At 29.5% G+C, this 27,182-nt stretch overlaps 1 protein-coding gene across 1 annotated transcript; it reads left to right on the top strand.

Annotated features, from left to right (window-relative positions):
- Positions 1–19,563: 19,563 nt before the first annotated feature.
- LOC116769463 (toll-like receptor 6) lies at positions 19,564–24,329 on the top strand. The gene has a single exon (XM_032660566.2). The coding sequence runs from the start codon at positions 19,998–20,000 to the stop codon at positions 23,844–23,846; it is 3,849 nt and encodes a 1,282-aa protein (XP_032516457.2). The 5' UTR covers positions 19,564–19,997; the 3' UTR covers positions 23,847–24,329.
- Positions 24,330–27,182: the final 2,853 nt, after the last annotated feature.

The raw sequence follows: 27,182 nt of genomic DNA, 5'->3' as shown, positions 1-27,182 counted from the left end.
AACTAATTACCAAATCGAAATCACATGTATGTTTCCTTCAGGTAACAGAGATGATTTCTTAAGTTAACATCGGTTAACATTGGTAATTCCAACTAATTTAAACATTCTTTATATCCCCGCACTTTTGTGACTAATTAATGACCCACAAAATGTACATTCCGATGAACTCATCAACTCACTCTTAGACATTAACACATTAGTACAGTCAGTTGATAATTACCCACTGCGTCCATGGGCGTTCTCATATTCATCAATTCTGTTTAAGATGTTATTTGGAATTACCAAAGCGTCTAGTTTTGAACTCTTAATTTGTGAGATTCGTTATCTAACGTTTGTAGGATTTATATGGTATGATATTAAGTTTCTACGACAGTGCTCTGACCTCATGAAATAAATGAATACGGGCAACTTTCGGAACTTTAAACAGATAGAAATCATATTTTGAGATGGGTAAACAAAATTTTTATTTCATAATAACAGACAATTAAGTCCAGGGCAGCTACAACTTTAAAACCTAATTAAAAGTCAACAGAAGTTTTATAAAACGTTACTAACATACATACCTGAAAATACTTCTAAAATCTGGGCAAGAGGCCAGTTGTGGACGTTTCACTAGCCAACCGTTATGCCAAATTCGTCTTTTATTACCCTTAAGGATTACTCTCAAACGTTCCGTTATACTAAGAAATCATTTTAATTTGACAGTAGTATTATGAAATGGATATTATAGAACTTAACTTGACGCATCTTAAAGAAAATCGATTCAAATATCCAGCATGTATTTTGACGATCAGCTGTTTAACTAAACTTTTTTCTCTTTTTAATTTAGTTCACATGAAAAAAATATAAATCTATGAAAATATTTTAACGTATTATAAATTTAACTAATATCATTAATAAATTTAAAATTAAAATAAAGACTTAATTCTTATTTTGTGCAGTATTACTTTATTAATATAGACGTATATGAAAGTGCAATTAAGAGAAGGCACTGTAACTTGTTAGAATTATTACGGGTAACATAATTTTATACGCGGAGAAAATCACTACTACCGGTTTAAAAGTGAGTTTCAATCTATACAATATATTATAATAACTGGACACAATAGTTGATTTTTTAACAGAATCAATAGAATAATGCATAAAGTAAAAAAGAATATTAATCTAAGAAAATCTCATAAACTTTTTTCTCCAAGCTCACAATTAAACATCAAATATTTAATAAAATGCACAAAACTTAAAAAATATAATTATTATAAAAATTAATTCTAGTAGACTTTTGCTATCATAAACCCTTGAATATCAAATAGATGAAGTGTATATTGACCGGAGTGATAAAAAATCTCGTAGGTTTTTATCAATAACCGGTACACGAGGCTGATATGTGTTGATGAGTACAGTTAATACAGTGAATAGAGTGTACTGGGAATAAAATATCTTCATATCTTTATAGTCTGTCGCTTCTCAAGTATTTGACTCTGATAAGTCTTACTTAACCAACATTTAATATTCAAATATATTGTCATTCACTAAATCTTTATACTAAAAAAATAGCCGCATTCTTATTATAGAATATATAAAAACATGTTATCTTTAAAATGAACTTATGGTAGGAGCTCGTCCGTATCCATAGCGGCTTGAAATTATAAATTGCGTACGAATATGTTTAATTTCGTTGCTGTTTGAAATTCCCCGGGGCCATGTTTTAAGAGTGATATGTATTATTCGTTCTCTCAACGTACATTGTAAATGAGAATTCTAAAAAATATTTTTCTGTCTTATGAGTTTTAATAAAAAAAATATTCGAAATTTTATATTTAAAATGATTCAATAATAAATTCATAGTTTTTAAAATTACATCAATCTTATTATATATTCGAGCTTCCCGAAAACGATACGATTAATTAAGGTAGTGATTGATTTAAATAAATGACGTAAAATGTTAGTTCGATAACAAAAAAAATATATTTTAAAAGCAGTAAATTAGACACTCCTAGCCTCCGTAGAGATAATTATATTAGAATAAATGAATTAGAATTAATTGATAATTTAAAATTTTGTTAACGACCGAATAAACGTTGAATTGAATACATAATGAATAAAGAAATACCTAATTTATCTTGGACTTAAAATATTATAGTTTTTTATAGCTTTCCATCATTATTTTATGATGTGTTATAAGTTTTTTTCATTGGCATGCAAATATTTATGTTATTTCAATTATCATGTATGTTTATTTCCTTTCATACAAATGTATATAACTTCGCATCCACATATTAATGTTTTCTCTTGTGTTATTCGAAAGAGCGTGGTAAAGATAAGAGGCCTATAGATGTTAAAAGACATATCTTGTATAAAATTCTTTGGAATTTAATTCATATAACTTTCAAGAAAGAAATATCATTATATTTAAAAATCAAATGGAGTTATATTTCCATTACACAGCGTTGAAAGGTTTCTTAACATAAATTTTTGCGTCGCAGAACTCCATTTGAAAAAATATGTTCAAATGTACTTTTTACTTTTGCTTGTGTGTTTTTTTAGAGGAATAAATTAAAGATATCTAATATTATAAGATATTCTGTTTGTTTTCTAAAGAAATATATCATACTTTGTTAAATATTAATACAAGAGTCTAAAATTAATATTTTTGAAAGTCTTCATTGAAATGTATTATATTTATATTTTCTTTGTTAAATTAAAGATGTAACCAAAAACAATTACAAAGTTAGGAATGGTATGAATTTATTTCATTTTTTTTCAAGAATCGATGACGCTTGAAAAAACTTTATGAAGATAAAATAATCGAAAATAATATTAATCATTATTATTATTTGATTTATCTACAATAATTTCAGTTAAAGATAGCTATCATTACATACATATATACCTAAATTAATTAGTTATAATAAAATTAAATACACATTTAGTTTTCTTTATTATACACATTAAATACCCTTTAACGACTCTTAACATAATTAACTGTCGTTTTCATTTAAAATAAAAAAGTTCAACTGATTATATGTGGCCAGATAGCGTTATAAATGTACCTATTTTGAACTTCAATAACATGTGTGATAAGATTTGAATTGAAGTAACCGCGGTTTTCTACTTCTGAATTCAATTAGGAAAAGGATATTTCAAGCAATTAAAATATCATGTAATTAAATAGTACCCTGCGCAAATTTTTCAGTTTGTTTAAAATATTTCTTTTATCTTTCATTGTCATTCATTTATCTGTTAAATTTATGAACGAAAAAAACAGAATCATATCCAGTTACACAAATTACCTACGAAAACAATACATTTTTACAATAATGTTAAAGTATTGTAGGTATTAAATGTGGGTATAAAAGGATTTCTGTATTTTGGTTTGTGCTATTTGAAATTAAAGTATTTGTGAATTAAAATATAATGAATTCATTACTAAACCAATTAGGTGCGTGTTACGTGATAACAAATTTATATTATTCAGAGATAATTTAATAATAAAACGATATAATTGGTCACATTTAATCAGGCCAATGGTGAATAATTATATACTTTAAAATGTGCCTTCAAAATATTTATTAAACTTGTTTATTAATTAGAACACCGATATTACCTTCTCAATAATTTAAAGCCAGCCGAAAAAATGCCTTTCTAGATTAACTGACCGTTTGGATTGTTACTATTTTATTTATTGTTTAAGAAATAGCCCTCAGTAGTGTTTTGTAATAATAATATTTCCACCGTTTTATAACATATTTCGTGGTTTTGGTTTAAGTTATTTATCTAATTATTACAGAGACTACTTCACCTGATTTTCTTGTCGAAATGTTTCGCATCAGTTGCCCTTATAGAATTTATATTTTTACTAATTCAAGCAAGGTCTTAATTATATTTGGTTGTTTTAATCGCTGCTGTAAATAAATTTTATTTAAGTGACTAGTTTTTCAAATAGGTTGTTATATGTTTATTCTAAACCTTAAGAAGCTTAAGTGTACATGCGATTTCAATTCCTAAACCAAATTAAGTAAAGATAGTTCTCGATTTAATATTCACTCTCCAAAAATGACTAATTTTGCATCCTGGTTTGATTAACATTTCCAGACTTTTTATCTATCATGTGGTTTTACAACCATAGCATGTTTATATTAGATAAACTTCATGTACTAGAATCATAAAATACTTTTGCGTCATGAAAATAAGGAAAAAATCTATTTACTGAATCTCGGTTATGGCGTTACATTCATAAAGAAAATAATTACAAACAAAACGAACAAAAAGAAGCATTCTTTGTTTCGCTTTTATTCAGCTGCAACAAGAGCTCCATCAACTCCATTACGCAAAAAATTAAAGAATATAAAATAGAAATAAAAAGGCAAATTAAACTCCTCGCCAAGCGTCCCGGCCGTCCAAGCGCGTACAAAAGTATTTAATTAAATTGTTGTTATTGATGAGGCCGCCACTAGATGACGTTTAATCAACAGCTCGCTCCTTACTCATTTTTTTATTTGGCTTAATTGTTAAAGTTACGATGTAACCGGGACTAGGATTTTAACGTTTTGTGCAGTTAAACGAAGTAACGATCTCTTTAATGCATTGCTAAAATTTATTTTCTAATATCTTAAATTATTACCCATAATATCGTAAAGTATAGGTATTTATTTATAGAAATCTCTATAGGTATTGAATAGGTACCCATTGTAGCTACTTTATACGATAAGTATAAAAATTGGTCTTCTTAAATTTATCCTGCGTTGATTTTTTTATTAGTCTGAATACAATCTGAGTAACTTCGCGTGTTCCATTAATTTGAGATTTACATATGTATCAAATATAACACTGTCTCCAAAAACTCCACTAGTTGTTTTCTATGCCATATTAGCCACTAAGACCAGATCAGTTAGACCAAGACGTGATTGTCATTGTAACAATCTTTTAATTTGAAATGTTAAACAATGTCTAGTTATTTAAATAATAACATTAATGTCTCCTCAATCACCTGAAGAGACTGAATCGATCTAGCAGTTCTGATTTCTTCTATAATACTCTATGCAAATTTTTTATTTATTTATATAGTAGTATCAGTAGTTAATATAGTCACAGAGAATCTGGAACCTTCGCCTAAAGGAAATTTCCTACCTTTGTGTGTTTAATTGATCAATATAGTAATACATATTCATAGAATAGAATTGAGTCCATGTAAGCGTGACGGATGTTAAGGCTATGTTACAGTCCCCTTAAATAGCTGTGGATGTGTCATAATCATTTGCTGTCGTAACCTTCTGATGTGCTCTTCTCTTCTAATTCTTGAAAAAGTACAAAATTATACTAGTCATTTGGAAGATAAGTGATAATTAAGATACTTTCATATCTAAAGTAGTTAGTTTAGAAAAAAGATCTTAATATATTATATAATGAATATTAAGGAACTTTCGAGTTACTTCAATTTAAACAAATAAAAGAAGGATAGCTTATTAAGCAAAGTCAAGAGATTTTGCTGCTGCATAATTTATATTGGACATTACAGATTTTGTTAATCTAAAAGCACATGCGAGTTAGCTAGCACCATTCCGTAATGACAATAGTTGTACAAGAATGTAATTGAAATGTCGGCAGTAATTCCTAACTTTGTTTTAAGACAGAATCTTAAGCTTACATTAATTTAAATTATCCACTAAGACGAATGCAATTTGTTTTAGATTTATTCCAAAATTTCATCATTGTACGCTCTTGAATTTTTTTTCCTTGAAAACAGAAACAATTGGTTTATAGCATCAGAAAAATAACCTCTATGAAACCTTTCATTATTAATGAAATATGATAATTCACATTTTAAAATACGGGTTAAATAATTACGAAAAAGAGGAATTTATAATTTTACGATTCTTATGAAATGTCGATATTGAGAACGAACCACTTATTTAATAATGAAATTCGTTGCTACGAGTGATCCGTTATTGCCAGGTATTAAAAATTGAGACAGTCACATTTGCGAACTTTTACAAATTGATTCAATTTATTTGAAACAGCAAAATGAATGAGCAGCAGTAGGACATTTTTGGAAGCCTTTTATTTTATATAAATTGGATCGTGACGTATTTCGAAAAATTTCTCAATTTAACATTTTTTAAACATACAATATGTGTAGTGATCTATAATTTAATAAGATTTATAAAGCAAATTAAACCTGTATTAGTTGCAGATAGCAATGTAGGTTCCTTTTCAGAGAGAATTTTAAAATGTAATTAAACTTTGATTTTCGTGCTTGTGCAATATTAATTCAATGCTCCTGCCCACTACATTTTAAATATGCAATTGTTAACTTTAATACTATACAAATTGCTATCCTTTGTTAATAAGTAGAACAGTAAAATTACTATTTCAAAGAGGCTTAAGCATTCATTGTTTGAAGCGTTTATTGAAAACCGACGCTACCTCAATACAATTAAAACTTTAAAAAGCTGTTACAGGAGTAATAGTATTGCACAAGGCTATACAAAATTTAAAAATGTGAAGCGTATAGATTTTCAAATCTCATAGGAATTTGCTGTTTTAAAAAACTCTTAAAAGTAAAATTCAGTTTTCAGCTTAGAGTTTAGTTTACATCAAATTAACGTTACTTTTGGGTTGACGCAACTTTAAGAACTGAAAGAAATTAAGAGAATCAGTGTTTAATGTTTATTACTGCTACTAATGTGCAATACCACTCCAATCATATTGTTCTTTAACTGTTCTTGTTTCTACCTACATTATTGAATAAAATAAACGACTTTATTCATCTAATATGAGGTGGACAGTCTTCTTTTCGTCTTATTTAATACATCAGTATACTTGAGAATCTTTTTCCAGATTAAAAATTTATGAGTAATTTTACATGCAGTTACGTATGTATATATGAAGCATTCAAAGGTATTAAACTGGTCTGCGGTGTATTCCACTCCGACATTAATTTCGTAATTAAGTGAGCGATTAAATCGATTGTTTAATTCGTTTGCGGCGGCCCGACGTGTTTCTGATTATTGTTCGGCATCAATTTTCATTTCCTTTGTTTTGTTTTGAGAGATTTAAAACCATTCTATATAAAATTAATTGAGAGCTGTTAATCACATTTGGTATATTTAATAAGTAAATTTAAAATTTACTAAACAAAACGTGTTATTTATTTTTGAGTAGAACAATTTGAATATTTTCAATTTCTTATGAGGTATTCTAAACTATTTGAAATAATGGCATAATGTTTTGTCGAGTCTATCTAATTATATAAACAACATTAAGAAAGTAATAAAAAGGAAAGCTTAAAATTTTGTTAGTTCTATTTTTTGTTGAATCGAATTAAATACCTACTCTTTTTAAGTAAAAGTCATGACAGTGATCAAAATTACTTGCAAACAATCCAGATTTCTATGTTATTAAGCAATAAGTATACGCATGTAATGAGTTTTAGACTACGAGCTATTAAAGTGCAATTACTTTAAAAAAATTCGATAACACCAATATTAAAATGAGATTAAAATCGTTCTTATACGAGTAACTGTTGTACTTGCAATGATTGCCACAATAAACACAAATCATAATACACTGAATGTATTTTGTCGAATCAAAACATTATAAAAGATACCATACGTTATGGCTGTAGATATAAAGTTTATATATGCTTATCAGAATGGACGAACTACATCCGCAGCATAAAACTTGTCTGTAATAGCGTTGACCTTTAATCCTTACTATTGTTGGAATTTTACTTGTACGTTGTTAATATCATAATAATATACCCGCTTGAGGTGATGATAAAAAAGTGCAAATTATAATCTAAATTTAGCAATCAACATATTTTATAGACATTCCACTGTCTCGGGTTTCTAAATGGAACATGGTATAAAATAAATATTTATATATAATTGTTAATGAATATAACTTCAACTTAATATTTAACTAAATATTATTAATAGATTTGTGAAGAGAAATTTTTAAGAATTTTAAAGATTAATACACTCGCGTAAGCTATAGGCGGTGTAAAATGGCGACAATAATTTAACTTCGCTGGCACTTGCATTGAAACCGCGCTACAATTTAAGACCTATGCAATAAGGGAGGCAGCATTGTCTGGCAGCGTCTCATGTTACCCGCATGCACTGCGCTTTATGTTCTCATGGGCTTAATCTAGTTTGATTCCTTAAGTTGTTTAATTTATGTGGCTACCGAAATTCAGCTCTCATTAGGTAATTCATATTACAGGAAGCCAAAAATTCTTTTATTTTTAATTATACACATTTAAAATTCAAAACTTCAAAACGAATGCTTTAAAAATCCGTGTCACCTTTAATTTTAAGAGTGTCAGTAATAGCAGAGGAATGAAAAATATTTTAATTTAATTTTCTTTATCTTGCTATTGTTTATGTTAAAGGTATAGATCTTCCCGTACAAAAGCGATAAGTCATTTTCGAAGCAATAAAAAACGGCTCGTCGACATAAAGAGACAAAAGTTGTCTACACCATTGTTTGTTCATGTTATTTACGATCATTTTATTGTTCAAAATAAAGTCTCATTTGTACATGACACGAAACTACTGCCAGTTTAGTGTCAGCCACGTAGTTTTTTCGATTTAGGCAGTTATAATTGCGTCACGCAAAATTGTTTTAGAATTAATGAAACACATGACACGAATGAAGTATTACTTTTTGCTAATTGATATTTTCAGCCTAAATACAGACGGATATGAAACTGAATATTGCTGATGGAAAATAATGATAAAAATTTCCAAAAAAAAAACGAAAGGGGTGTGTACCTCAATCTCATAATCTTTTTAATAGAAGATGAACAATCAATTCTATGTTTGAATTTTCTTATAATATATGGATCATGGTAATAGAAATTGTTCCAGAATAAAATCTTCTTGTTTAGAGCAAGCTTTAAATCTTTCAAAGCGCCTTATTCAAGAACCACTGAGTTTGATGAAATGGTACAACGCCAAGCGAACCGTGTGGAGATGGTTCTATAAAAAACCCATAAAACTTCAAGGAAGGCAAGTCAAGGGGTTGGATTGGAGGACAAAAAGTTTCCTTATTTAAAATATTTATTCTGCAATTTTGTTTTTATATAGAGATATAAAAATGTAATAAATGTTTTTACACGAATTTGGCTTTATATGCCTTTGAAAATCGAAAATAATAGATAAAAGTTGTGAAATATTTTTTATAAAGTCACTTTAAATTACATAGGGAATTCTTTATGAAATATTAAATTTTGTTACCTAAATTGCTAGTTGCTTATTACTCATACAGAGTAAGTAATTAATCTTCTTTGTAATTATTACCTTGTTATACTTTTTTATTTCTAATCTTTTTATATCTTATATCTACACGTACTTGTCTAATTATTCTCTAATTAATCTACTCACGTCTTTATACCCCAAAATCATAGTTTAATAATCGCCTCCACAAAATGGTTGATCATTGTGTGCCTTTTATTTCTTTAAATGTAATTACGTTTGGGCTGTATTTGATAGTGCTCATTATTCTCTCTGGCCTGAGGCAAGCTTGTCTACCTGGACCCCCGTCACTCTGCGCCTACTATATGTTTACTTTTAAATATAATTAATACGAACAATGCTCATTTGACGTTTCTACTTAATCGCCTTCAGGTGAATATATAAAAGAGAAACATTTTGTGTATTCATGTAAATGTACATTGTTCGGATATATTTACAAATGTTTAACGCTTCAATAATTTTTTGTCCATTCCCAATCAGACATATTTACACAAAATATTGCAATCTCAGTTGTTAATTGAAAAAATGATTTTAAAATTTATACATCTCATTCATCGTTGACTGCCATTTTGACAGAATATTTTACTGATTGATTCATGCATAAAATATTCCTCATTACTATTTCACATTTAACATGCAAAAAATAAAAGCCTTATCTACTAATAAACAAATAAAAAAGACTTTCGATTTTTTTTTTCAAAAATTCATAAAACTATTACAATAATTATAAAAATAGACAAAATATTTCATATCATGACTTCAATCATAAACACCATCTTTTTTCGTTATTAACGTTACTTATACGTTACTGCTAACATTACCCATACGATCACGGTAAAAGGGATTCAAACAACCAATTTTCTTGCACTCGTGAATCCTAACCGCGAATCCTAAAGTTACCATGAGATCTATTCAGATTTGTGCTCGTGAGAAGAAAAAACAAAATTACAGTCAATTTGTTGCGATATCCTTATGGAGAGGCAATCCTCTTACGTGTAGAGTTATGGAGAGATTGAAGAGCGGTTCAAACCGCCGATCGAGTATTACGAGGGACCTAATGACTACGAGGGAGCAAAAGTTTTTCGTTTTATCGTTGCATATATAATCTTAATACTAAGGGTGTTTACTTTTTTAATTTATAAGATGACTTACTCCTTCTTTACTTAGATAGCATCAAACTAACATCTTTCATATGAATTAATAATAGACGATAGCTTGTAGCCTAATAAACTATACATACATAGGTAGGTTATGCCTATCATTGCCATTGCCTATGCCATTTATTATAAATATTCACTTTTAAGACTTAGCAGGCAGGTCTATAACTTAAAATTTTTATATAACAAAATTAATAGATGTAAGTATTATGAACTATTTACTAATTTATTAACTCACCTTAAATATTTTCATCTAAAAATTTATTCTTCAAAATGTATATAAATAATTTCTTTAATTCGGTCAAGTAAGCGAGGACTGCAGCGTGTTCTATGGCTTCTTAGCTATTTTTGAATTGAAAGTACGTTACATTAGCAATTACAAAGCGAGACATGACGTAATATGGCATGCCTGACTAACAGGCTGACGTGCTTAATTGAAACAGTTAAAGGAATCTTTCATTGCCTTAATTAATTAATCGTTTAGCTCGTTTGTTTGCAATTGTATTGATTTATGCATAGAGTGTATAATGGCGTTATTCGGTTATATAAAATTGTATTTAGCAGAGAGTATGCAAAATATTAAATTGTCTGTATTTAATTATCGTTACTTTTAGTACACATTCATGAATTGCCTTCCTTTTAATTTAATAAAGTATACATCGCTTATTAAGACTTTTAATAGTAGATAGTAAAAACGTTTGTTTACTAGATAAAAATTAATATAAATTTCATTTCTTGAAACGAAGCAAGTTATTTTGAAAAGCATTGTAACATAACGAGTACAAAGGGTAAGTTTATATGAGAGCTGAGTAATTGCTACCGTCATATGACTGTACAATAAACTTGCCAAGGAACACTGCACACAATAAATTTCGTTTTACGTCTTTGATTAGCTGCACTCAGGTTACAATATGAGCTGCATTCATACGCCTTGTTTGTGCTCTCTCGCAACTAGTGCATTTTACAGTCTTGGGACCACCCTCTTTCTTGTTTAAAACAATTGTACACATAAACATTCAAAGGTAATACAATAAAAAATTCAATTACTTTATTTTTTGTTTTTCGATATATGAGAAAAAATATAATGACTCCAAATTCGTTTCACTGTGAGAGGTCGTGGTGATAAATGATCTAAAATACGCTGACATAATTTCGTGGTCTCTTATTATAAAACTATTATAGATTTGGCAAGCTTCTCTTTTTATTAGTCTAATTTGAATTTCTGTTTCTCATACAAAATTATAATTAACTTCTTAAGGTATTCAGAAAAGTAATTTACCTTGTGATTAATGTTCTCCGAAATAATATAACACATTTTAAAAGAGTAATTGGCTTTTTGTAATAATTGCTCTAGATGTAGATTTCATTTTATGTATTTAAATATTTGTATTAAAACTATATCTACAGTTTTGTGGTTTGGTACAAGAGATCTATTTATAAAAAAAGCGAGTAAGGCGATTTCTATCATATAGCTATATGTATGGTCATATTAAAATTATTAAAAGTATCTTTATTAATCAGAACTCCGGTAGATATGCAAAAAAGTGTAGGACAGAGGTTCCAATTCAAACTAAAAGTACATTCCTATTAAAAAGTCGATACAATCTGTCGGTTGTCGGACACTGCTGGATGACACTGCTATACTGTGATTAATTGTAACTAGGATTGGAATGGTTGAACCCCCACTGACAAATGAAATGAAATATTGTGAACCACCATACCCGATCTGGACGTTTTAATAAGCAACATCAGCCATTAATTTATGCTTGAACAGTGTGGCAGTGTTAAAGAATTCACAAGCTTTAAATTGTTATGCAATAATATATGACATTATTGTAATTTTAATAAATATCAGAGTGAAAATTACCAATAATATTAATATAATATTCAGTTTCAATTGCAAATTATAATTACGAACGTTATGTACATATTATGTATAATAACGAACGTTAATTAGAACAAATTTCTTTGGACTATTACGTACTGATGAAGCTTTTCGTTGTCTTAAATAAGTCAGTTGTTGTTTTTTTGTATTTTATAAAGCAATCGACCTCTCAATCCGAACTTTAAAAGTTTTATTAGTATCTGGAAGAGTGATCTGGTTAACGTATGCGTAAAGGAAATATTAATTACTTTATATTGTTGTAAACATATTATGGTATTTTATTTATTTTTACTTTAGCATCAACATTTTTATATATTGGAAAAAATACAACAAAATAATTATTTCAAATAAAGATATATCTTAATATTACATGCTTAAAGTAAAAGTGACAAAAAGTCATTCAAGTAATAAAATACTTTTATTTTTAACTTTAAAAAAGTCACGATGTTGTTATTACAATATTAAACATCAATAAACTTATCAAAGATTTTGCACTTGAACTTTTTACGATTTGAGATCCCTGTAAACAATATCTTCGTAATATCTTTTGAAATAAAATTATTTTATGCGGCCTTAAGTATCTCGTATCGGCACCTTTATATTGTTTATGATACAGGTATAAATTAGTTCAGTTAACGAAAGCCGTTCTTTAGGGGTCCGCATTGAACAGGTTTAATCAGTTAATTTGTTTTTTTTTTATCGTTTTACATCCTCGGAATGACTCTAAGAGTCCTTGACTCAACGAGGTGAAACTAAATGTTGAAATTTGTAACGAATCGATGTCCGGCCGACGTATTTCGTGATTTGGATCGTTACACATGCTTAACAACGATATTTTAATTAAACGTTTATTCCTAAATTCATAAGAAATGTAAAGAAGATAGGTACATATATATTTTTTGTGAAGATTAAACTTGTTCATTTTTTCTTTTAACCTAAGGTAGTAAAGAGGTTTTTAAACCAAACAAATAGTTCAACTTTCATTTCCCATTACTGTACATTAATAGACAAGTTTAATAGAAATATCATTTTAATTGCCTCTCGTAAGAGATTGTAGTTACAACGGTAACGGTGTGTGGAGTTATCAAATAATATTGACCTTATTGATGTATTGACTACTGTCAGCTTATGATTTATAATGGCTTCCGTCTAGGACATCATTCCTCTAAGATTATTTTCAATCACATCCGACGGTTCGTTAGCGCGCGTGTCTTAAATCAAAGTGGTACCGACACCTTTAAATAAATCAGAGAGGGCACTAGCAAAATAAATAAAACTTATAAACATTTTATGCATCATTGTTTGTAGAAACAAATGTAAATCTTACTTTTTCTTCAATTATAAATAGTCATACAATATTGAAGCTGAATGAAATTATGTTTTTTAGTTTATTAATGTAACATTATTACAAGAAACTAAAAACATAAAAGGCCATTAAGATAATTACTTTTTATATGTTGTATGCTGTCTATTTTTTGAAAGGTGCATTATCTAAACTATCTTTTACCGTTGGCAACATCAACAAGTAGCACAAACACATGTAAATAAATTGAGATGAGCATTCCCTCCACATCTATCAGTAATTCACGTTACATTATCAATCAAACGAACTATGATTGATGAAATTTTCTTCGGTAGCGAGATAACTTGTCTTTTTCGAGTTAATTAAGATATTCGTTTGTATGCTTAGTTTTATTTATAATATTTTTATTTCAATCTATATTAAAGCAAATTAAAATATTAAATGTCATTTATTTCTTGGATACTACGAAAGAACAATCGAGCAATGTAATGAAATGCTTATATTATATTATATCTATTTAATATTATAAAGTCATGAAAACTACAGTATAATAAAATTTTATAAAAATTACTGCTTTTATTTCGCGATGTAAGCGAAATAAATGTACATATATTCTGCAAAACACTCATATTTTTTACGCAGCTAAAGCTTTATGATTTTTTTTCTAGACATTTTAGAGACGAAATCTCTTAACATTAAATGGATTAACCGTGCTGGTGCCGTGTCCATCGAGTTGCAGGGAGAGGAGGTTCAACAGTGCCTGGGCCCCGATATAACGCTGTTTAAAAAATATATACGGAACCAATGCTTAAAATTATGTTATAGAAAGTCATAACATTATTTTCTGCTGTAGACATAAAACAGATTCTAATCACCGCATTACAGATTTTATCGGCTTTATCTACGAAAGCAGGCTTTGGATAACGAAATTTAACTTTATCGTAAGGTATTGAAATAGGTATTATAACAAGTAATGTGGTGGTCTAGAACGTTTTTGTTCAATAAATTAGCCTTTCTCAGAGACCAAGTATATAAATAATTTTATGAATAAAAAATATAATGTCTATTTTCATTTTATAGTTAAAATAATATATTTAGAGAAACTATTTAATGAATTATGTGAATACAATTAAATCAATTAGGTAATCCTATAAATGTGAAGTTTAGTCGCTGTCTTATATTCAGTGATTAATTTGTTCAAGATCTTAAAAGGCTTTTGCAGCCTAATGCTAATTTGATCTTAGTAAACCTTTGCTACAATATTGTCTTTTATCTCATCTTGGACCATCTTGCTAGAGACTGATTCTATTTTACCTGTGCCTTTTGTAAATTTAACGAGTTTGTCTAAAATGTAGTTAGTATAAAACAAAATTACTGCTTTCAAAGCTTCGGGAAATTTTCGATTTACTCCACATTTCTTGGTTACGTCCAAGTCAATTTCAAAACTTCCATTTTTATTACTAATAATATTTTCTTTAGCGGTTAACATTTTAAATAGAATTTTATTTTAGAAAGGGATTTTAATAGAAAGGTGTTGCATAAGAATTGGTATGGTTTTAGAAAATTGTGATTCGTTTCCTTTGAAGTCACGGTTGATAAAATATTTTAGGTCACTTTAACACTAGTATTTCACACAGTTCTACGTAAAAAACCATTTTTATTTCTTACATTATTATTATCGTATCCTTACGTAATAGACAATAATCTTTTGTACTGACTAGGAATTCGATAAGGCAGTGCCTGCTGTGCTCGATGTAATTTGGTCGACCTAAGATATTCAGATTCATGCGGTGAAAGAACATATCTTTTGGAAGCTTATTATAGCAATATAAACGTTATGGAAGGACATACATAGTACAAGAAACAAACTCAGCAAAGACTTCTAAATTAATTTTTTTCCCCAAAACTCTTATTTGGACATCTCCTTTCTATTTAAAATTACAATTTCAGTTTAATATATCTCAGAATCTAGTCACTAATGATGTTTAGAAAAAATAACATACCGAGATAATTAAATTGGAGGGCGACATAAATTTATGTTATCTTTGTGATAAAATCGTAACTATATTTCGATCACCGATTCCACTAGCAACGAATATCGTTTTTAAAATTAGAAAATTTTCATCGCAAAAGGATCTAAAAAATTTAAAATAGTCCCATAATTGGCACAAAAGATGGCATATCGCAAAAAAGAAGACGACCAAAGCGTTTTATCTTTGGAGATTATTTTTATGCCTTGTTTTTTCTTTACAGCGGCATTGAGCGATTTTATTTTTTATGTTTCATAGTTTCTACCAGGTTTTTTAGTGAGTTTGAGTAGAGTTGTCGATTATTGTCATTATTTTTTAATATCTTTTTTATTTGGTTTACTACAATTCCCAAGCAATTATAGTTTAAAGAATGAAATAAATTATCTCTTATTAATAAAATTATTTAATCCATAAAAGTGCTAAAATTTAAAAATGGTTTAATTTTACCTATATACATACATATTTTTTTATATTGATTCCATCAATCGATACATTAACCAAAGTAAAAAGTTTTATAGTAGTTCGTCTCCATTCATGTTTCGTGAGATATTTTATTAGTCTTTTTAAAATTATAACAACGCCAATAGTGATAATGTTTGCTACCTGAGCGTGGGTGCCTTTGAGACACATCGTGAATTATAGCGAACCAACCCCTGTCACATAGACTGTTTATAAGTAGGACAGATTTATCTGTTTTGTAAAAGAGCAAAGGAGATAAAAATAGACGCAATCTTGAGAAAAAAGCATCATTAATTGGTTTGATTGCATTTCAAGGATATTAATTTAGTGATTCACGCATTCTGTCAAGGTTCATATATTGTGATTTTATACGGTGTCAGATGTGAAAAATAAAATTCTATTTCGAATGGTATGTTTACCCATCTATGGCGACGGTTATTGTTGTTCAATTCTAACAATACCTCAGGCTAACCGTGACTGTCAATATATTTTCATAAAAAGTAAGAAGGAAGTAGAAATTTATTTTTCAAGTTATTTCCTGAAGGAAGTTTATATATTTTAAAGTCAGATTTATAAGTTATGACTTTAACGTCTTTTGAAAAAGAAGATTTTTTTTATCAATTTGAAGTTAAAACAGGATTTAATGAATTTAGTGTAAATTGAGTGAGTTAACAAATTATATAGACATGTTTCCTTAATTAATATATTTTATTTATATTTATCAGATTATCGAATGCATATGCGAGTATTCATCCGATACTTACATTTTTAAAGTTAAAGCAATGTGGTGAGATTTCTTGAGCGATGTAGAATTTTTCGTTTAATATTTTCTATTTGAACTTTATTTTATGAATGTTTTTTTTGCTTCGTATTCTAATGATGTTTTCCACAAAAACGGCATTACTAATGATTGAAAAATGATCAGTTATAATCTTAAATGTTTTAACAATCACGGGTATTTGATTGATCGTTTACAACTATTAAAAATTGATAGTAACAAACAACTCTTGTATTTTTTCATCCCACGCTTTTGAATACACAATGTTTTATAAAATACACCAACACCATATCTAAGATTGATTGCTAGTTAAAAATAAAATTTTGTATGCTCAGGAATATTTTCCGATTCGTAGACAAATAAATAATTTCAGTCTTATTCACTGTAAACTTGTAATGGATAAAAAACTTACTAACAATTGGTGACAACTCAGACAATTTAACAAATATGAATATATAAGGACATATACTTAAATATTTTATCTCAATTCAAAAATATCACTCTTTACACAATTTCTTTTAATATGAAAATTATTTTTATTTTATCAAAGTAGCACAGACATAGTTTTTATTATTGACAAACATGTGGACCCAGCTTAAAACGTCTCTTAAGTACGTTTTGTGAAACAACAAGGCAACATGTGTTTTTCAAATATAAATGAGAACTGTTATTACGTCATCGTAGTTTCTTGTCTCCTTTATTAAAATTAATAATGTAGTTTGTTTTGAAAATATGTGTTTGGGTTATTGAAAGATAGGTTATACATTTTCTTACTATCTATTCATACTTAGAAATAAAAAAGGAGCTTCTTCTTCTATGAGCTATTTATTACTTTATAAACTTAAACAATCTGACAAGAGGACAGTAGAGCATTATCATCCTCTATTAGTTACTACTTATAAAATATGACACATTGCTCAAGAATTACGAATTCCTATAACGTTTTAAAATTTCTTTCATCGACCATAAATGTCATCTGGGTAAAAGAAAACACCGGTGCCGTTCAGACGTCTATCTTTTCATAGTCAACTTAACTAAAAGGATTAAAATGATATCTTCCGTCGTCTAGCAGCCAGTGTGGTCTGCGAAGCGTGAACGGAACTCTTTGTTACCTTAAGCTCTTAATACTTTTATACCATAGTTGGTTTTTAATTTTGCCATTCGAATTATAAAAGGGTTGATTTTTAATCTCACTTTCCTTCGAACAAATCTTTTGACGGATTTGCTCACCTGGTCTTAAAAAAATATCTATTCCTATAATGGAAGCAAATAGGTTTATAACTTGTAGTTTTATCTTATTATATTTTTGATAAAAACTTTCTGGATCTTTTTGTAAAACGCAGTCTGTATATAATCGGATTTTATCAATTTTATGTCTATAAAAAAATTTAAGTAAATTATGAGTAAAGCTTGAACTTGAACATTAAGAAGTTTATTTCGAAGAAATTGTACAATTTTATATCATAATAGAAACTAATTTATTAATTTAGAGTTTTGAATTTCTCTGTATATTTTAAAATTCACTGTATATATTGAAATATAATTTTAAAATCCTTTTAAGACCTTATTACCATTACAAACAAAGACTTTACAAATATAAACCTTTTATGATCTTTTTGTTGATATAACTATATTGTTTACATACATGTGTAGACGGGAATTTATTATACAACTGGTATCTATTGCAGCCTAATTCATTTTTAATGGATTACCAGCTTATTTTCTTTTCGGTTCAGAAGATCAGCATCAGGAGAAACCACGTTTAATGTCACTTATGTTTGTTTCTATGTTTATGAATATCACTTTCAAAACCGTTCCAAAGAACTTTTTATAACAAATTAACTCGTTTTGAACTTTATCTTCGATATACGGTTTACATTAAAATTAAACATTTTTCTTTTTTTTTAATTTATATATTATTTAAAATCTATAATGGTTTATAGAAGTTATTAGAAATATTTATAAGAAATAAAACAGATGATCGTCTTCTTAAACATCGCATACTGACATCTTAATTGAGATTATTCTTGAAGTTCTTTATTATAGCATGTGGTGATATATCATATATAATATATTTTATATTAAAAACAATGTGTATTTATGTGGCTTGAACCATCGTGGGAGCGATTTTATCTGAAAATTTTTCACTTTTAAGGTTTTGTTCCTTTGCGAGATCACCGCCATATCCGTATTTACTGTTGCGGTGCGGTGACAAAGTTTTGCAATAAACTTAGTGATTATATAAATATGTTTTACAATACCTTAAACCGCTTCTTACTAAATTCTTAAATAATTTATGACATTATTTTATTTAGAACTTCAAGTTTACTTAGTTTAAAGTCGTTTTTTCTTTAAATTTAACAATATTAAATATTGAATTCAATGTATATTATATAAACATTAAACTAATATGAGTTTTAGAAATAAAAAATGAAGTGAATAATAAAAAATTTAAAAATAGTACGAAGTCGCTATATTTTTAACAAAATCTTTTAAACAGCTGATGTCAACGTTCATTCAAGGTGTAAAGATACTTGCAACCGATCTCTAAAAGCTCCGTAAAAATATAATTTATTGTAATAAGTCGTGAACATTCGCCACTGCTCGGCTCATCTCAGCCTGCACCCCGCTCCCTCCCGTCGAGCGTATATTCAACGCGACTGCAATGCCTCTAGTCACATTCAGTCAACTCCACGCAGCCTTGAGGCACGGTCGCGTCGCTCGACGATTTACTCGGACGAACGTCACAGTGAAAATACGATTGAGAATACGCGTTTTAAAAACAAAACATACTTTTTCAAACAAATAACTGAAAATAATTATCGAATGAGAAAACATTCCTATTTTAATAGAAAACGGGACTTTGTAAAAAGTGAAGGCAGTTTTGTGTGTTAATGTTTATGTTAAAATAGAACTTATATTGACGCAATAATAAGTTTTACTATGTTTATTATACATGTGAGGACTGTGTGATAAAATAACAAGAAAACTTAACTAATTTATAAATTGATGGATTCTTTACATCCGGCAAGGGGACGCAACACACGAATGCCGACGGAAAAAACATGACACTGAGCCAACAGTGCTTTGTTTTCCTACTTCCTTGATATTATATTTTGTGTAATATAATGGCTCTTCAGACCTGTTCAAGAAAATCTATCTTCGGCCAGATTGTATTTTGGTTAATAATTGGACCTTATGTCACCGATCAAAGCTCTCTGCCATTAAAATATGAAGCTCCTGACGACTGCCAGTGGTGGCTGAAAGGACCAAATGAGGCCCATGAGGTTTCACTCACGTGTAAACTTCGCACAATAAACAGTGAATTTGATACAACAAATTTTAGTGTCATCCCATCAGAACACACAACTTCGTTACGAATAGAGTGTAACGAAGAAATGATGTACAAAAGTTCCTTAGATGACCGTAGTTTTGCACATCTAATTAAACTCCGTGAACTTGTATTAGACAATTGTAAAATTGGAAGATGGCCGCCTGGTGTACTGTCAGGTCTAAGAGACCTTCGCAATTTAACCATTAGAACTAAAAACACTGAGTGGGCTGCTATGAGTTTAGAAATCGCATCTGAAAGTTTTACAGCTGTAAGACAGTTAGAAAAGTTGGACTTGAGCTATAATAATATCTGGTCGTTTCCGGAAAACTTATTCTGCCCTTTGACTAACTTAGTTTACTTGAATGTGTCTTCAAATAGACTACAAGATGTAAGTGATTTGGGTTTTAGAGAACGGGCTATGCATCAAGCTCTTATAAGTGAACATGAAGGCCCTTCACCATCAACGTCTACTTCACCGCATACATCATGTTCTTTGGATATCGAAGTATTAGATGCATCGGTAAACCAATTTGTTCTTATGCCAGAAAATGGATTTATGGCTCTACGAAGACTTAAAGAACTACATATTCACGACAATGAGATTTCTATGGTCGCTGACAAAGCTTTATCCGGTCTGAAACAACTGCAAATAATTGATCTTTCCAATAACAAAATAGTGGCCTTACCTCAGGACTTATTTCGGGATTGTAGACCAGTGATTAAAGAAATATACTTACAAAATAATTCTATAAGTGTTCTTTCACCAAGTCTGTTTGCAAATTTAGATCAACTGTTGGCATTAGACTTATCAAACAACCATTTAACAAGCACTTGGATAAATGAAAACACGTTTACTGGTCTCATAAGGATGGTACTTTTAAATTTATCTAATAATAGATTGACTAAACTTGATCCGAAAATATTCAAAGATCTTTACACACTTCAAATACTTAATATACAACATAATATGTTAGAATCGATTGCGGCAGACACATTTGCACCAATGAATAATTTACACACTTTAATACTGTCGTATAATAAAATATCTCAGATTGATGCGTACGCTTTAAATGGGCTGTACGTTTTATCTTTACTATCCATTGATAATAACCACCTAGAAGAACTTCACCCTGAAGCTTTTCGGAATACTTCTTCTCTACAAGATTTGAATTTAAATGGAAATCGATTGAAAAAAGTGCCGACAGCTCTTAAAAATATGCGTTTATTAAGAACCCTTGATCTAGGAGAGAATCAGATTATGTCGTTAGAAGAACCTGGCTTTGTAGGTTTACATAATGTATATGGATTACGTCTTATAGGAAATAAAATTGAAAATATAAGCAAGGAAGTTTTCACAGATCTACCTTCCCTACAGATTTTAAATTTGGCGCGCAATAAAATAAAACACATTGATATGGATGCCTTTGAAACATTATCAAATTTACAAGCTGTGAGATTAGATGCTAACCAACTCAAAGATATCCAGGGCCTTTTCGTAAATATACCCTCTCTTCTGTGGTTAAACGTGTCAGGTAACCAAATAGAATGGTTTGACTACGCTGTGATACCAGTTGGACTTCAATGGTTAGATGTTCACAGTAATAACATCAAAGAATTAAGAAATAACTACCGTTTGGATAAAGAACTACGGTTACAAACACTAGACGCCAGTTTCAATTTAATGACGAAAATCTTTACTTATTCTATCCCCAGTAGTATTGAGCTCTTGTTCTTAAATGACAATCAAATTACACAAGTTGAAGCCCAAACTTTTGTCGGAAAAACCAATTTAACGAGGGTCGATTTGTATGCAAATCAGATAACTAGCATGGACCTTAATGCTCTTCGTTTGACGCCAGTTGATCCTGGAAGACCATTGCCAGAATTTTATATCGGAGGAAATCCTTTTCAATGTGATTGTACGATGGAATGGTTGCAAAGAATAAATAAATTAGATCATTTAAGACAACATCCTCGAGTTATGGACTTGGAAAGTATATATTGTAAGCTACTATATAACCGTGAAAGAACTTATATTCCGCTTATTGAAGCGGAATCATCTCAGTTTTTGTGTACATATAAAACTCACTGTTTTACTTTGTGTCATTGTTGTGATTTTGACGCTTGTGATTGTGAAATGACGTGTCCGTCGAACTGTACTTGTTATCACGACCAACCGTGGTCAGCGAATATTGTGGACTGTTCCGGTGCTGGCTATGCTGAAATTCCTAACACTATACCTATGGATGCAACTGAGCTATATTTAGATGGAAATAATTTTGGAGGGTTAACCAGTCACGCTTTTATCGGACGTAAAAATTTAAAAATATTATATGCAAATAACTCGAACATAGATGCACTGTACAATAATACTTTCAGTGGACTAAAACGATTAACCGTATTACATTTGGAAAAGAACAACATAAAGGAGTTGTTAGGATTTGAATTGTCGCCTCTTGAGAATTTACGAGAGTTACATCTTCAAGACAATAAAATACATTATATCGACAATCGAACATTTATGGAGTTAAGGCACTTAGAAGTACTACGTTTAGAAGGTAACAACATTTACAGTTTTGCTGTCTGGCAATTCACGATGAATCCATATTTAGTTGAGATAAGCCTATCACGAAACCCGTGGTCTTGCGACTGTCAGTACATGCATAAATTCCGAAATTGGTTTAAAAATAATCTTGGCAAAGTTGAAGCTTCTGATAAGATCACATGTATATTTGACAATGTAACAAACGCCGTTGGACCGTTAATGTCTGATTTTAACTCAACTATTTGTACAAGTCACGTAGGTGGAAGTTCATCAATCATCGAAAACCAAGTTATCAATGACTATCTGCCATTACTATTAATATCACTTTTTGTATTTGTAATGAGTTCTGCGCTTATTTGTGGAATATTTTATTGGAGAAGAGAACTCAGAGTGTGGGTTTACTATCATTGCGGATTCCGAATGTGCTATAAAAGTACCGCTTTCGACGACGAGGCCGACAAAGATAGGTTATTCGACGCCTACATTAGTTACAGCGTGAAAGACGAAGCATTTGTTGCTCAAATGTTAGCGCCTGGCCTAGAATCCACGGACCCAAGTTTCCGGCTTTGTCTTCATTACCGCGATTTTAATGCATCAGCCTACGTAGCGGACACCATTATTGAAGCAGTTGAATCTTCAAAGCGAACTATAATAGTGCTGTCTAAAAATTTTATTAACAACGAATGGTGTCGATTCGAATTTAAAACGGCACTTCATGAAGTTCTTAAAGAGAGACGAAGAAGACTGATAATAATATTGTTGGGTGACTTGCCGAATAGAGACATGGATCCTGAATTAAGGTTGTGTTTAAAAGCGAATACGTGTATTGAGTGGGGTGATAGACAATTTTGGCAAAAACTAAGGTTCGCCATGCCTGATCTGCGGAAGTGTCAATATCATCGTTCAACTGTGAACATTTACGCGTCAGTGTCACCTGTAGGGGCCGGGCGTGCGCCAGCGCCGACCCCTCCTCCGCCGCCTGGCAAGCTGCCACCTCTGCTGGCTGATGGGCTAGCCGACAGACTTGGAATGCCGACCAGCGTACACCGCGATCATCATTCCCACCGAATGCCTCCACATGCTCAGCTGTGGGCGTAGCGTATGCTTCAACGCAGGTAAATTTACATCTGCGACTCTTAAACGAAATAGTCCAAAAGTGATAATAATTTTTTAAGATATTCCATTGTATTTATTTTGTAACATAGATATTAGCTATAAATTTGCATTTCTTTGTACATTAGAACGCTAGAATTAGTTTTAATTTATGGATTCTAATTCCTATACTCTGCGATAGTAATTTTAAATGCATAGAATATAAAATAACATTGCTAGATGATGATTACTTCAAAGATACTTTATGAAATTGTTCACTTAAATTATATCATACCAAAGTTATAAACTTAAACATCATGTACAAAAATTTATTGCATTTACATTAGATTTTGTTAATATATTTATAAATATTGTTTTAAGACTGTATATAATTTTAATTTGATTTTCTGTATATAGATATTTGTAAATATTTAAAAAATCATAATTATCAAGAAAACAGTACATAAAATATACAAAATACAATTTTTATTTCTTTTGTTTTATTTCTTTCTTTTATTTAAGTTTATTTTTTTTTATTTCAACACATTGTGACATCACAATTATTTTTCAGTAAAATTACCTTGAAATCGACGACTTTAATAATACTTATAAAATAATACATAAAACTTTCAATTCCATAAGACTATATCAAGTATATTTAATTTAATCAATTTGACAAAGTATCATAAATTAAAAATTAAAATAATAGCGTTATACTAAATGTTATAAACAATATGCTATTTCTTAACATTTTAACAATAACAAATCAACAATATTCTGCACGAAATATTATTATTATACCTCTTAAATATTTGTAGTACATTGTGCAACAAAAGTAAGAAAGATACTTTATACATATTATTATCTCGTTGCTTATGAATCAAAACGAAATCAGCATCAGTTATTTTGAAATCACACCCATATCAAAACGACAGCCGGGTCAGCAGAGAAATAATGGGAAAACTTGTTTTTACGAGCCCATAGCGAGAATGGGATGTGTCGCTTGATATTATCAGATAGGTATGTATTTATGCCCTTAGAGAAGATACGCTGGAGAGATACACTACGGTTAATTTAAATTATTTAAACTTTAAGGCTGAACTCTCCTGTTTATAAATCCCTCAAATTTTTTATAAAAATAATAAATAATTTTAAGTACTTCATTTAAAGGGGAATAGGAAAATCTGAAAACATTTTAGTGTGCCATTAAGCAAATATGTCATTATTTATGTTATTGGGTTAGCCAAAATGGGGAATAAGTTGGTTTTAACCTTTGTACATTTGAACAGACGTTACAAAACCGCAAACAGTAATAAAGTTTGAGAACTAAAAGGTTAAATTTGCACTCCATATAATTAGATATATTAACTATTTATATATGTAAAACTCTTTAAATTATAAACAGTATTTCAAGTACCATTTTTTGCTATTAGTAACTCCGGCCTAAATAAGAGTGATTAAAAATAAACACTCTTTGTTGAATTTGAAAATCATTTCATTTAAAAACTCACATTTCAAGTAACTAGCTTCCTGAATGTGTTACGGCTCCTCCGAGTTTATATACTAAGTTACACTAAAATCGATTCAGCTCTTCAACCGTAAATACATAAATAGACAAAGATACAACTAGAGTTACTGTCACAAATTCTGAGTATCAATAATATATTATGCGGAGTTGCATATTAAAAGTAAAAACATATGTAACACTTTACAAACTAATATATATTTTTATATAAAACACATTTTTACATACTTATTTCGAAATTCCTAGAAAACAGAAAGGAGAGAGAGAGAATCAATTTGCACATACATATTTGTATTATTGCGATCCTCGTCCGCGTTGTTCTATATATTCACAAACATTTTTCTTTGTCCAAGAACTCACTCATCACTAAACAATTAGTGCTTATGAAAATCTTCGTTTCTGAAAATCTAAAGACGTTATTTTAAGACTCTGGCCAAGTGTCTAGAAAATTTAATTAAAATCCATCCAGTAGTTTTGTGGTATGAATGCACTACTTTAGATTATTATATTTATAAAATTTTATTCGTCTTTATTTTACAATAAGTATTTTTTTTTAATTTTTATGCATTATATTTATAATATTTTGTTAAAAAATTATCAAGGAGATGATCAAGAAATAAGTGGTTAAAAGCTAACTACTTTAGACGACATTATACATCATACAATATGATTTAACATGTCTTATAAATCACAACAAAAGTAACTCAAATATTATAAGCCCGTAATAACCATTGAATTGTTAAAATACACACATGAGTAAGTACGTTGACAAATAGAAGCGGAAAATATTTAGAAGTCTTTACTCGTAAATAAATGACATTTTATTAGTTTACTTAATTCTGTCACAAAAGAACCATCTGCTGGAAAATACCATATGGTATGACAAAGGAGCTATGCGCAATTTAATAGCATCCTATTCTCAAAGCTTCGGATTCCAATGAATACGCATATAAAAAATGCATATTGTCATTTGATAATCCTTTACGTACTTACTTCTGGAGATGTCACCGAACAAGATCAGCTTTCTAGGCAACGGTATTGGGTTTTGCGTAACTCAATACAATAATTATAGAACGCTAAGTGATATTCAATCTTAACACAATGGAATAGAGGTGATTATATTGCTTTCATAAACGAATACCAACCACAGACCGCATAACAAGGACAGCCGGGGACAAAAGCGAGGCACATAATGTCCCATCCCTTAATCACACGCGCCGATGCTCTTGAAAAATATTTGGTCGTAATAGATAATCATTCAAATGCATCTATTTGTATACAATTCTATTAAAAGAAGGACGAATTACTGTCCTTCGAATTCAGTTCAGGCTCATTCGATGTCTTAAGAACATTAATAGTGAGTACATTTATTAAAATTTTATTATAGATTTATATCCAAATAATGAATATACTTGAATTTTATTAAATTAAAGTTTGACTTTATTTTCAATATATTAATTTGCACTGTTTCTAAATTCTTTATTCATGTGCTGTCTCTACTTACAGTTAACAATTTTCGTAAAATGACTACTATAACAGTTTCTTTTCTATAACGTTGATTGTTGACCACACGAGCTACACAGGAAAAATATATAGCGGAATAAAATTCAAATAATCCTAGAAATATTACGAATATTGCTAAGATCAATTTATATACGCTTTAAAAATTATATTTCCATGTAAAATGTACATTACTGACCTTAATAAACGAATAAAGAAATATAGAGATGTACATTCGTAACTATGAGCAGTATATTATGTAGCGTTTATAACGATGGACTAGGCAGTAATAACCGTGTTTATGCTAACTGAAGCGG

This window comes from Danaus plexippus, chromosome 14 (genome assembly GCF_018135715.1).
Source record: "Danaus plexippus chromosome 14, MEX_DaPlex, whole genome shotgun sequence".
NCBI classification, from domain to species: Eukaryota; Metazoa; Arthropoda; class Insecta; order Lepidoptera; family Nymphalidae; genus Danaus; species Danaus plexippus.
The sequence above is the reverse complement of the archived record's forward strand: the minus strand, read 5'-3'. Positions and strand labels throughout refer to the sequence as shown.